This window comes from Camelus bactrianus, chromosome 32 (genome assembly GCF_048773025.1).
Source record: "Camelus bactrianus isolate YW-2024 breed Bactrian camel chromosome 32, ASM4877302v1, whole genome shotgun sequence".
Classification (NCBI taxonomy): Eukaryota; Metazoa; Chordata; class Mammalia; order Artiodactyla; family Camelidae; genus Camelus; species Camelus bactrianus.
Genome location: NC_133570.1, coordinates 916,954 through 930,502, shown reverse-complemented (window position 1 = coordinate 930,502; position 13,549 = coordinate 916,954). Strand labels below are relative to the sequence as shown.

The following is a 13,549-nucleotide window of genomic DNA, read 5'->3' as shown; positions in this document are numbered from 1 at the left end:
TAAATAGAAATGTTTGTGTTAAAGTAGGAATAAGCTTTATAATTTTACTTGAATTTAACTGGAAAGCCTACAATCAAAATCAAAGTAATTCCTGAATTTCAGATAGAGGTTTCTTCTGTACCTCAGGAGTTCAGTTCTGCAGGTTAGGGGAACATCGAAGAGGTTGAATTGTAGGGTTTGTTTTTTTAAGCTGTGTGTTTGTCATCTTATTTGTTATTAATCAGCTAGGAAACTAGAGGAAATTAAGTGCTCATGAAGTACCTTCCTTCACCCCTCCCCTAACGGTTGGTTTTTGAGAGAAACACTATGTTTACGTTGTGGAGTTAGAAGTAATATTTACCTTCTGTAAGTGTGAGTCCCTGGTTGGTTGGTCTTAGTTCCATGGATTCGTATTTTTTCACCAGAGCGTCTCCGTTGGAGTTCTTGGTCGTTTGAATTTCATAAACAGGTTTTACAAGGATTCTGTTTCATGACTTCTTCCACACTTGAAAAGTACCTACCTTCAGCCCTTGTGCAGAGGAAAGCTTGTCTGGGTATGAAACTCGTGGGCTGCACTTTCTGTCCCGAGATCTTTGTGCCCCAGAGGTCACGTGGTCCCTCCCGCCGGGGAACCCCGGTCGCTGGCTTTGGCCACCGCTAGGTGAGTGGGTTCGTCAGCAGCAGGTCCCCCTCAGTTGTTCTGGGCGCTGCTCTCTGAGGTCTCTCACTTTTGAAAATGTCCGTATTGCCTTCGGACATAAATAGCAGCCGGGCAGAGAGTTACGTGCTGCTGCGTCACAGCTGCCTGAGCTCGGGCGAGGCAGGGCTTCCCGTCCTCACCCCCCCCCCCCCCGGAGCTGTTTCCCCGACGGAATGCCTCAACAAGTCTTTCTTACATCTTAAAAACTTACTCGGCATACAGCCCCAGCTTTCCCACGATAAATCCTTCCAGTCAAAGACTCAGTTCCCATTACTGGGAAGTGACTTCCTGTTGTACCTCTGAGCGTCTTTTAAAAGACGCCAGCTTCCTTACCTCACGTCATCGTTTTCTTCTGCGCGTCTTTCCTCTTCTGGTTTTTGCTTTCGTCTGTTTCTCGTGCGCACTCAGCACGGTGGCGTCCACCGTCCGTCCCTCTTCTCCTGTGCTGGTGACCTGGTTGTTTTCACCTGCATCTGGTCTGTTCCTTACAGTTTAAGATTCACGGGCTCAGCGGCCGTGGTGCCGGGTCCTGTCTCTGTGCTGAGCTCTGCGGCGGGGCTGGGCCGCCTTCCCTTGCAGGTCCGGGTGTGGCAGCGCCTGGCCTCTGCAGTTGCAGCGCGAAAGCCACACAGGCCGTCGGCGTCGAGGCTGTGCCTGGACCCCGGAGAGCTTAATTTCGGGACAGTGAACGTGCATTTCATAGAGTATTTCCATCATGACTTGTTGTTCGGTTTTGTTGTTGTTCCGTTTAAAAACGTGAAGCCCTCCCAGCCCTCCAGGCCGTGCTGGGCCGGCTCAGGCCCGGCAGCTGAGCCTGCTCGGCAGGGTCCCTTCCGGCTCGCTGCTCGTTGTGTTTCCTTTTCTTTGTCCTCAGTTGAAGTCCTGTCTCTCCAGATTCACCTATGGCCCCCAAAAATCTCAGAGGCTCATGGATTCACTTCCTTCCAGCCTGGGCTCTCTGCCGCCCGTGTGGCATGTTCCCCGCTGGGTTCCCTGTGCTGTGCCTTCTCCCTCCTGGCTTCCCCGACAGGTGACAGGTCGGCAGCTCTGGGCTTCGCTGTCTCCCCTCTGGGCGCGGCCTCGCTGCGGAGTTCGCTCCTTCTCTGCTCTCTCCTGAGACCCTGCCACGCCCCAGGGCAGAGGTTCTTCCCCAGTCGGGGGTCCGTGGGGGGCATCCTAACCTTGCAGAGCCCCCGCCCGCGACCGCTCCCAGGCCTCCCCACGCCCCTGTGGCTTCGCCCCTCCTCGAGGTCCCGGCCTCAAGCCTGGGCCATCTCTTTCTCACCCGGGCTCTCCTGGACCTGTTTTTTTTACTAACCTGCCTCCAGAAACTCGATACAGTATTAAAAATTCAAAACTTTTTGCTTTTAGGGGTCACTGCTGAAGACTTTAAGTAATGGTTAGAGACAAGGCTTTTCGAGAAGTAAGCTTCATTTGCAAAAAAGAGCGGTCACTTTTAAACACTGGCCTTTAGGTTGCAGGGTCACACGTCCGTGCGTCTAAAGCTGATTTGTTTGGGGGGCTTTCCCGCTTCACACGTGTCACCGTCTTGCGTGGCTGCAGAAGTCACTTGGATTTCCCTCTTCCCGCTTGGTGATGGCAAAACAAGTCCACTTGTGCCGGGGACTTTTCTTCCTGAAACACTGAGCTGTCGGGAGGTGGCAGAGGACTAAACAAACAGGATGGGCGCGGTGAGCCGCGTGGGAAGCTCCCACCTTCCAGCCCCTTGGCAGCCACCAGCCCTCGCTCTTGGCTGCGGCACCTCTTGGCTGCGGCACGTGCGGATGGTCCCGAGGCTTAGTCTCCATCTGAAAATACTTAGACACAGGGTGTGGTGATCCAAATATAAATGCTTCAGAGTATTTGCGGGGTGGGGCGGGCAATCATATTTTTGCCTAAGAGCTGTGGGTGTAGCATTTTAAGGAGTTTTGGTTGGGCTGTGTTTTTTCCTTTCGATACAAGATTGCAAGTGAGAGGGCGCTGATAGTTGAGTACCCCGCCTAAAACAAACCATGGCCAGGAGGGGTCTTTTAGGAATTCTTGAAAATTATCTGGTAAAGCCAGAAACCTTGAGAAAGGAGATCGAGAGACAATTGAGGGGTAAGGGAATCTTAAGGAAAGGGGCAGAGAGAGAGAGAGGTTTCAGCTTTGAGTTCTCTCCTACTTCTCAAGCACCACGAGGTTTAAAATAGCCCTGGGCTTAGCGGGCACTTTGCTCAGCCTTGAAGATGCAGAGTTCAGTGATCAGTGCTCACCACTGAGCTGTGTTCTTCGTGCCTGATGTGTAAGCTCCTGGGACTGACGTCTCCTGAGGGAAGGGTCTTCGGTGTGAGTGAGGAGAGCACAACTCTCAGGGCAGGCAGGGGGAAATTCTCAAGGCAAGGAGGCTTGTCCGAAAGGCCTGTGAAATGAGTACCAGGTTCAGGGGCCTGAGTCTTTGGACACTAATAAAAACTTTACTAAGCTCTATTTTCAGCAAAGGAGTAGAACTGTGGGATTTTACATTAGACAGTGAAATTACCCTGAATGTAACTCATTCTGACGTTGGTCTGCCAGCCAAGGACGGAAGAGGCAGCACCCGGCCAGCCCCGCAAGGTAGCAGTTCTGGGATCATGGGTCCTAAAAAGGATTTAAGGCCGTTGAACTTATTAGAAAAGTCCGGGGATGCAGGTGGTGGAGAGCATTGGCCTCCCGGGGAGGGGCCGGGCCTGGGCCCCAGAGAGCAGCGGGCTCTCGGGTTCACTCCGCTGCTGACACGGTGCTCGTGTGAATAAAATCAATCAGTTTTTTAAGAATATACTTACTTTTCGCTGCACAACTCAGTAAAGCTATTTTCATTTTTAGTACAGACACATGTTTGTCTTCCCGGAACTGAAAGAAGGGATTGCTCACCAGCCCTCCGAGGACCCTTTCCGTGCTCATGTTCTGTTCTGAGAGTTAAATTTATATGAGATTAAGATCACATAGAAATATCAGTAAATTGGCCCTGAGTTTAGCAAGAAGCCGGTTGAGCAGAAGGGCTTTGGGAGGTGATTAGGCAGGCTCGTCTGGCCTCGCATGGCGAGCCTCTGCACGTCTCTGAGCACGCGCAGGATCGGAGCACGCGCCAGGACGTGCCTCCCGCCCCGAAGCGAAGAGGCTTGGCGTCTCCGCCCAGCTGTACTGCCCTTAGGGAGTGCAGGTCCCCGTGAGGTTCCTCCCTGGGCTTCATTTGCAGTAGGCACTTCCGCTACTCGTGGTGTTCATTAAATCACGCGGCATTTAACTTGGGGTGAAACCCAACCCCTCCTGGAAAATTCAGCGTGAAATCCTGAGAACAACGACAGACCGGGGCGGGGGCGTGCGTCAGGTCGTGGAAGCACAGTGGGGAGCGGCAGGCGCCCCGGAACCCCGCGCACCCTGCCGTGTCTCGGACGTGGTGCCGAGGCCCAGGATCGAGGCCGCGGCCTGGCCTGGCCTGGCCTCGCCTGGCCTCCGTCACTCCAGGGGTTCTCGGAGCTTAGTGTTCTTGAGAATTTCTGCGTTGGGGCTGGACATGTGTGCTCTGGTTGCTGGTCACTTTGAAGGGTTTTGAGGGCTGTGTGGCCCCGCTGCTGCGACAAGTGTGTGTCTCCAGAGAGCGTCCGTGATGGGGTGATGTCTGTGCACCTAGCTTCTTGTTCTTGGGGGTGTCTCGGCATGAGGGTGGTTAGAGGGCACGGGGGCCTTGCCATCGGCTGGCTTTGCTCATTAAATGCTGGCCTAGTGCCCGCCGTACACAAGAGCTGTGAAGCTGCCGTTGCTGCTTTTAAGATGCTTCGCCCTCAGGGCAGTAGCTGTGCCAACAGCCCTGATGGCAGGGAACTGCCCCGGGGGTGTGTGCACAGCCCCCAGGAGGGCAGAGCAGCGGCCCCTGAGCCGGCCTGCGGTGGGAGATGGTACTGGAAGTAAAAACTTTTTTTTTAATTGAAATAGAGTTGAGTTGACAATCTCTCGGTCCATCCATGTGGCTGCAAATGGCAGTATTTTGTTCTTTTTATGGCTGAGTAGTATTCCATTGTATAAATACACCACTTCTTTATCCAGTCATCTGTCGATGGACACTGAAGTTGCTTCCATATCTTGGTAAAATAGTGCTGCTGTGAACATTGGGGTGCATGTGTCTTTTCAAATTGGTGTTTTCATTTTCTTCGGATAAATACCCAGGAGTGGAATTGCTGTGTCATTTGGTAGTTCCTTTAGTTTTTTGAAAGATCTCCATACTGTTTTCCACAATGGCTGCACCAGTTTGCATTCCCACCGATAGGGTACGAGGGTTCCCTCTTCTCCACACCCTTGCCAGCGTTTGCTGTTTTTCAGAGGTGAGCTTTAGAAGGGGCTTCACGGCAGGAAAAGACACCGCATGGAGGTGCCAGGGTCAGGAATGGGCCTCAGTGTCCACGAGAGAAAGTCCAGGAAGGACTCCCTAAGATCTTCTCATGTGCGACGTCCCAGGCACGAAGTGAGAGCCGGGGAGGAACAGGGAGCTCCTCGCCCACCGCCGGCACGCGCCGTGCGGTGGAGCGTCCGCCTTCCCCGCTCTCTAGCGGTGGTCTCGCTGCCATCAGGGTGATTCGGGGGTACACGTGGATTTCCACATTCCTCTTCACCTTGGCTCCGTGTGACTAGAATTTGTTGGAAAGGACTCAAGGGTGCGTGGGAAGAGAGGAGAGAGGGCACCGCAGTGCGTCTTCTTTAGGGTTCTCCTTCGAGTCGCTCCTCTGCAAGACCCCCTGGCGCGGTCCCGAGGGGCCCCCAGGGTGTGCAGCCGGTGCCCCGTTCCCAGCGTGTGAATCCTGTCTGGGGTGAGACACGGCTCGGGGCTCGGAGATGCCTGTAGGTGTTGGTTGGAGTTTTGTTTGGTCTTCATACCTGGAAACAGAACCTTTCTCTTTGTGAGCTCGGCTATGCATTTTTTAATTTTCCTTATATTTTAGCAAACATTTTAAAATACTTATAATGGGTGCGTTCCTGAGTTAAGTTAACCTGCTGTTTTGCTGACAGGGCTGTTTTCAGCCCTTTGTTTTGATTTCACTTGACGAATGGCACAGGACAGTCGTGTAGACTGCTGGTCAGTCTGCGTTTTCGTACTGCGCAGGAAGGATGCTCGGTTTTGAAAATAGTTCATTCACCTCTGTTACGTGAAGAATGCATTAAATTGCCATTGCATAGCACATACTGTTACTTGAAACTCAATTGTAAACTGTTTTTGTTTTTTAATTCACATGTCTCGTTGGTTGTGGCTTCGATTTTCTAATGCGTTTGGGGTGTTTTTAGGCAAGAGGCTGGTTGTCCAGGACAGGACACAGTGTCTGTCCTCTCCATGAGATGTGACCCTTTGGGTGGTAGCAGGACTTGCTGTTCCCTCTCCCAGAGACCTGGGGCTGCCCTGGGGAGGGTCTTTGCAGGAAGTGCGGGTTCTCTGGGGGGAGTTCACTGTGGCCTCACTGATGCCACCTCACTTCCTCCTCCCCCTGCAGTGGCCCTGCCTGGGGAGGGTGAGGAGGAGGAGCCCAGTAGCTTGATGTCTGCAGAGGAAGAGTGGGGATGGTGATTCTGTCCTTTCAAGGGTGATGTTGTATCTCACGGAAGCCTGGAAGCCTCCGTCCGTATTCAAATGCCTCATTTGGTTGGTTGGGAAAAGCTTGTATTTGCACTCTGCCCGCCCCCTTCAGAGATGTCATTCGAATGTTTCTGTGCTGAAGATCTCAGTGAGAGGGCTTTGAGGCCACACATCTTAGTTTGAAACTGTAGCGTTTGTGTTAATGTGTAACACGGCTGGTGCGCCGCGCAGGGCTGGAACGTCACAGCCTGGGAGTTCAGACTTGTATAATCAATAAAAAGTAAGTCGTTAACAGCTGCGGATGTGCCGGGCACATATAAGTTATGCAGCGGTTCCAGCCTGAGATGGGAGGGCTGCGATCGAGCTGCTAGTAAGGGGCTTGCAAGTCGCTGTACCGCAGATGTCTCCCCCGCTCAGCACGCATTGCTGCAGGCCATAGGCAGTGTAAAGCTTTCGCTGTTGGTAAATGTTTTTGTTTTAAAGTAGCCTAGTGGAAGACCAAAATCGAATTCTTCTATTAGAACAGTCTTTCCACCATCCTCCAATAAAGAAGAAATTAAACCTCCGTGTAGTCAGAACCAGTTGCTTATCTACAACAAGGTTAGAAATTTAAGTCCTTAAATAGATCATTGAATCATCTCCAATTTTTCTGGTTTTGAATATTCCCCACCCCCCAAAAAAAATAAACTTACAGAACTATTAATTGTTTTAAAAAATGGGCTCTATCCTCTAGATATTTGTTTATGTGTCCAAAGTATAGAGGAGGATAATATCCTTCCCTGTTTATGAGAACAAGGCCCCGGGGCGATCTCAGCGTCCATCAGGACTGCTTAGGTAAACCGCAGTCCGTCCGTGTCCTGGGGTAGGGCTTCCACCACGGGTGTTTATATGAGAAGAGTGAGGCGCTTAGAGAACAGAGAGTTGGGGCCAAACAGGGAAACCAGCAAAGGGTGTGTGGTCCCCAGCACGGGTCGGCCCCCGGGCCACACAGGAGGGGCGCTGGCGCTGCGGACTGGGGACTGTGTCCTCAGCTGCACGTTCTGCGCTTGGCGAAAGCGGCCGTTTGTCTAGGCAGGCCCACGTTTGGCTGCTTTGAATGTCCCGTGCCTGCTCACTTTCCCTTGTCCCTGGGTGTGTCCGGACACTACCTGGTTCTTCTCCATTACCTGTCACGTGGGTGGCCTTTCTAGGATCAGAAAAATAAAGAGGGCAGTGTGGTTGGCAACGGGCGAGGGGGACGTGGCACTGGGGAAGGTGCCCCTCCCGCTGCGCCGGGGACTCTTGGCTCACGCCGAACGTGTCTCCCCCAGCAGCGGTGGCGGCCGTGTACTACAGCTACTACATGCTGCCCGACGGCTCCTACTGCCTGGCCCCGCCCCCGCCCGGCGTGGACGTGGCCGCCTACTACGGCTCCCTGCCGGCGGGGGCCGCGCCCGGCTCCGCCCCCGGGGCCGCCGCCGCCGCCGCCCCGCCCCCTCCAGGGACCACGCCCCCGCCTCCCCCGGCCGCGGCGGAGACCAGCAGCGCGGGGACCTCCACCGCCATCGCCACAAGGTAGGCTCTGGCTTCTGCGGGTCCCGCGGCGCGCCTGTGCTCTCGGTCCGCGCTCCTTTACATCGGGGTTTCGTGGAGGGGCTCCGTTGTCTGAGTATTCATTACCTAGATCCCCAGGGTGCAGGGTCAGCAGCGCAACGGAAACTGTCATAGACACGCACAGCGGTGAGGTCTCACCGCTTAGAAGCTCCTACGTGGCGTCCCACGCCGGCCCCCTTAACCCTGCCTCTCATGGGCTGACAGCTCAGTTGGGCCATACTAGGCAAGTCAGTGGGAAGTGAAGCCAGATTTTTTGCAAAAAATTCAGGATTTCACAAAGCTGGTGCAAGCGAATCTCTCACAAGCTGTTGGCAAATGGGGATCTGGCCTGCAGTCCAGCGAACCGCTGAGTAACAGAGCCAGCGAGGCTGGGACCGGAGCCCCAGCAGCTGTCACGGGCGGCGTGGAGTGGGGCGCCGAGGTCTGGAGGGAGCAGGCACTTTCTAAGAGGCACTGGAGTGTCTCAGGCTGAAAAGCGGTGCTCTGGAAATTTGATGGACACTTTGGTGTTTCTGCAGAAATGACCCACTTTCTGATCGTGCTAAGAAAGTCAAACATGAAGAGTGATGAGTCATGCTAGCCTGCGTTTTTTGTTTTCTGTTGTTAATATAGCAAAACTCCACACTTGACTTCTTGGTTGCTTCTAAGAATTAGCAGTTGGAGGGAGATTTGAGGAGGGAGAAAATGAACCTATTTTTATGACCTGTGGTGTCATTAGTAACAACCCTGTTTTCATCTTTGGCAATGGTGTCTCGGCCCCTGTTGAAAAGATTGACTGATGGGTTTCCTGTCGTACAAGTCACCGCGGGCAGAAGGCCTCCCTGTCTGTGTGTAACTTACCTGTTGGGGGGCCTGAGCCAGGGGAGCCCCTCCAGCAGTCGTGTGGACCCTCCCACCCGCGGCGATCTGGAGGAGGGCCCGGGCTGTGGATGTGACCGAGCTCTTCTCTGCAGCACACTGGCTCCGGTGGCCGCCATCATCCCTCCACCCCCCGACATTCAGCCTGTGATCGACAAGCTGGCAGAGTACGTGGCCCGGAACGGCCTCAAGTTCGAGACCAGCGTTCGTGCCAAGAACGATCAGAGGTGCGGTGCGGGGCTCTGTGGGCTGGATAGGTGGTGTCGGGTTTAGGTCAGCTTCTTTGTGAATCTAGCTGCGTTAAATGTATTTATTTTTTAATCTTTTTCTTCTTATTTACATAAATATATCTTGTTTAATTACTTAAAGTTGGGGTAGTGGCTTTTTAAATTATTCTCTGGATTTTTGTTTAGTTTGTTTTGCTTTGTCTTTTAAAAATACTGAAGCTACCTAAAATAAAAGGCTGGAATTCATGCTTTTCAAGAATCCACTGTGAAAATTTAGACACACACTGCAGTTTGTTTTGTTTAAGCAGATAGTGTTCCGTGCCTCTGGTGGTAAACTGAAAACAGGGCTTGTGGTTGCAGCGTGGTCTGCGTGACCGCGGACAGGCCCTCCAGTGCCGGCCCGTCTCCGGGTCTGTTGGGGGCCGAGGCCACTCGGCTCAGCCTCTGGGGCGTTGGGAGCCCGGGGCTCAAGCAGGCCGGTCAGTTGGGGCTGGGTGGGCTGCTGTCGCAGCGAGCGTGCCTTGTTGAGCGCCTGTCCCCCTTCTGCTCCTAGGTTTGAGTTCCTGCAGCCCTGGCACCAGTACAATGCCTACTACGAGTTTAAGAAGCAGTTCTTCCTCCAGAAGGAAGGGGGCGACAGCGCACAGGTGCGTGAAGCCTGGGGCTGCCTTGGCCTCACACATGCTTTCAGGTGCAGTGTGTCTCGCATGTGCTGGATTTGACTTCTCTCGCCTCTCGCCTTAGGTCTGCTGAAATCTTTGACCCATGTTCATAGTCATTGATGATCATTTGTCCAGCACGTTCTAAGCAAAACATCCCTGTTTCTTCGAGCCTTTGATGTTTGGTCGGCTTATTTTTGACCGTGTTTGCTGGAAGCCGTGCCCTGTACTGCTGTCGGGTTGATGTGCGCCTAGCGCACGAGACGTGGACCCAGGGGCACCAGCACGTGCGGGGGCTGCCGGCGGCTCCCTCGGGACTCCCCAGCGCGTGTGCCCACGCCTGGTTCCTGTGCACCTGTCGGGAGCAGTTGTCCCCACCGTTGTCGCCTTTCCTTCCTCTTCCCTGCCCTCCTCAGCTGGACACCTCATGTTTTCCAGAAACCTGCTTTGGTGGAGAGACGACATAGGTTTGCCTGTCAGTGATCTCTGCACCTCGTGTCTCTGATTGCTCACGCTGAAGAGCGCGGCCTCAGCAGTGGGCACCGGGCACGACTGGTGCCTGGATGTAGCCTCGGTGACCAGCGAGCGCTGGTTCCCAAGACGGTGTAAGAGGGGTGGTCCCCCCTCCCGCCCTCCTTTAACGCTGCTGTGTCAGGAATAGTCCATCTGGGCTGAAGACGTGTTCCTTACAGTTATGCAGGCGATGCCCCACATCCTCGTGTCCTTTCTGACACCCCGTGTCTGTCCTGTGGAGCCGTTCACGGTCACGTTTCCCCTCCGCAGGCCGCATCCACACCTGAGGAGGCTCCTGCAGAGTCTGCTCCTGACACGCCAAGTGACACCGCCGGGGAGGGCACCGTGTCCGAAGACGCGGCTGACGTGGGAAGGGGCAGCTCCTCGGGGAAGAAGGAGGCGCCACCCAGCAAAGCCGTCCCAGACGGGAAGCTGGTGAAAGGTACGCTGTCCTCGCCGCCGGGAGGCCCAGTCTTGACCTTGGCCTTGGAGACGTCACTTGATGTTAGCAAGGAGGAGCCTGGACCACTGACGGTCCGCTGCCGTTGACTGCGGCTCGGGAGGGAACTGGCGCCCCGTTACGTTGCTCCAGCAGAGCTTGCTTATGGCGGAGGGCTTTCCTGGGGTCCAGCTGAGAGTCGTCTGGATACAGGCTTGTCTTAGGTGCACGTTTATGTAACAGCCTGTTGCAGTGATTTAACGGGAATGTTTAGAATATTTCAAATAACGTTTGGTGCCCACTCAGTCTTCTGAAACTCTGTGCAAACTGTTGCACCAGCGGAGTTCGTTTTCTTGGGTTGTGAAGGCAAGTCCCTAGAGGATCTCTGCTGGGCAGGGCTCCGCTCGCTCCATCCTGGTGCCTCGTGTGGAGGAATGCCTAAGGAGGAGTGGTCTCTGCCGGGACAAATGTGCTCGAAAAGAGCACATGTAGATAAACAGGGAAATGAAAAGCGGGCATGGCTCGTGGCAGAGAACTCTGCAGTGGAGCCCCACCTGCGGGGAGGCAGGGCCAGAGGGAGGGAGGGAGGCTGTGCCGGGAGAGGGCATCAGGCCGGGGCGGAGCGCGGAGCGGGGCTCCCAGAGGCAGAGCAGGTGTTCAGAGGTGAGAAGTGGTCCAGGCAAGCGTGTCGTTCCCCGCCGGTGTGTGGGCCTCTGCTCTGCCCCCACAGCGGGCGCAGGGCCTTCCCCAGGGGCAGCTGCACACCTTACAGGTCGGAGCAGAAGAAATCACGTCTCCAGTTTGGGAGTTTGTGAAGAGGTTGCGGCAGAGAAGTCACTGGGAGGTTGTGGGTGGAGCTGATGGTGGGAAACAGGACTGCGTGAGGTGGGTAGGGAGCACTGTGAGGAGGGTAGGGAGCATTGTGGGGGTGCAGGGAGCAGAGGGGGTGCCGAATGGAGCGGGAAGGGCTGGGGTGGCAGGAGGCATTTTCTTTGCAGCGGGATGCCTTCTGTGATAGGCTGGTGATCGAGAGTGACCAGAGTGACCCGGGTGAGTGGCTGGGAAAATTCAGTGACTGAGGAAAGCTTAAACGTACCTTTGAGTTTGCCTGAGTGCTGGGGCTGCAGCTCTCCGCAGGGAGAGCTCCCGCACCACGGGCCTGCCCTTACTTGCTCCATTCGCAGTCGCTCTTCGTTTCTTCAGTCACACAGAGTGAGGGCACGTCTTAATGATCTTCAGTCACAGGTATGACTAATTGTAAAGAGAAGCTTTAAAATGTTGCTGTTATAATCGCTAAGGAGAAAGTACTGTTCTCTGCCTTTAGTTTAAATCTGGACATGCTGGTCAATAGTCAAGCATTATGATTCTTTAAATACCACGAGAAGGTAACAGTTCCTGGGTAAGTGAAATGAGATCGACAGCTCCCCCCACAGAAGTGTCTCCTAGCCTCTCAGCCCAGGACGCTCCCTGAGCGCGCACTCTTCCTCTCTCACCCTCCCCAGCCACCTGCAGACGCTCGCCAAAATAAGCGGAAGATTATAATAAAGCAAAGACTGAGAACGGTTATTGCTCCAGAAACAGGAGAAGGTAGTGGTCATGTTTCAGGAGGGCGGGCCAGCCACCCTGGAATTCATAGGGAAGAGAAGGACATTTGGGGGCTCAGTGGTAGTGACCCTCGGGAGAGCCCAGTGTCAGCCAAAGCAGGGGGCGGGCAGCAGAGAGAGCCACCAGGAGCATCCGAGGCCCCAGCAGGGGTGGCCTGGGTGCCAGGGGCCGCAGTGAGCTCTGTCCTCACTCCCACGGTTGTCCGGTGACTTGGCGGATGACATAGCACTTAGGGCCCCCTTCCTGCTCCCTGAGCCTGAGGTACCTGAGAGCTAGAACCCACCCCGCCCTCAACTCTGGAAAACACAGGCCTGCCCCTCCCTGTTGGGATGAGAAAACAGGTCACGGCACCTGCAGCGAGGCAGGACCGCAAAGGGACGGGGAGCGGTGACCGAGTCATGGGAGGCCTTTCTAGCCTCTGATTTGTATTCTCTCAGAATTAACTATAAAACTAGTGCAACCCGATAAGCTGACATCTGGGAAAGATTGTTCAGTAACAGGTTGCCAAAGCCTACAATATAATGAAAGCACTAGGATTCACACTGGGTGAGAAGACAAGTTTGCAGCTTTCCTCAAATCTCCCAAGGGAAAGGATAGAGGTGGAAGAGGAAGCGTCCAGACAGGAAAACAGGCAGGTTGTCCTCCACGGGGGCGAGGAAGCAGCTGGCACCTCGGACTCGCATCTGCAGCATTAAAGCCAGCGGTCAAGGTGCGTCTGAACTTTTGAATGAACAGTGTTCTGAATGCTGGAGTAGACATACCCTTACCGACGTGTCAGCACTCGGAAGTAATTAGTCAGAGATAGGGAGGACAATGAGAATGTTTCTTATCAAAAAGTTATCAAATGCAGTGAAAACTTAAAAGAGAAACCTGTAGCCCTATATGCTTCTGTTGGTAAAGAAAAAATAAAACAGTCCTTCAACTCAGGAACCTAGGAAGAAACTATAAAGTGCACATAAGGAGGCAGGAAAGGACAGTTAATAAAAACCAAAGCAGAAATCAGTGAGAAGATGATAGAAGACCCGTAAAACTTACAGTTGTTATGTCAGTTTAATGCAGGGGAAAAAAGCAAACGGAGATGCACAACATAATGAGGGAGAGAAAAAGCACAGGTATGTTTTAAATACACAAGAGTAAGGTGTGTAACTGAATCCAAATAAATTTGAAAATAACTGAAGAAATTGTCCAAGAAAATAAATTGCTAAAGTTGTCTCAAGAAGACAAACACCCCGTCCATAGCCATGAGAGAAAGCACCTGTCGACGAAACTCCTCTAAACCACGCAGGCTGGGACAGAGCCAGGTCAGGGCACCTCCCTCCGGAAGAGAAAAGCCTGCATGGGGACGCTGCCCCAGAGCACCGGGAAGGGAAGTTAGGAAGCCCTCAAGCCCCCGTC

The 13,549-nt window shown here is 53.9% G+C and overlaps 1 protein-coding gene across 4 annotated transcripts in view; it reads left to right on the top strand.

Moving 5' to 3' along the window:
• The window catches only part of SFSWAP (splicing factor SWAP), a 66,625-nt gene that overhangs the window by 21,199 nt on the left and 31,877 nt on the right, over positions 1–13,549 (top strand). For 3 of the 4 annotated variants that reach the window (XM_074356222.1, XM_074356225.1, XM_074356224.1), the window contains exons 8-11: positions 7,571–7,814; positions 8,807–8,938; positions 9,492–9,585; positions 10,381–10,552. In XM_074356222.1, the coding sequence (XP_074212323.1) occupies positions 7,571–7,814; positions 8,807–8,938; positions 9,492–9,585; positions 10,381–10,552 (642 nt within the window). The remainder of the gene's footprint in view (positions 1–7,570; positions 7,815–8,806; positions 8,939–9,491; positions 9,586–10,380; positions 10,553–13,549) is intronic. The other variant, XM_074356223.1, reaches the window with a different exon arrangement.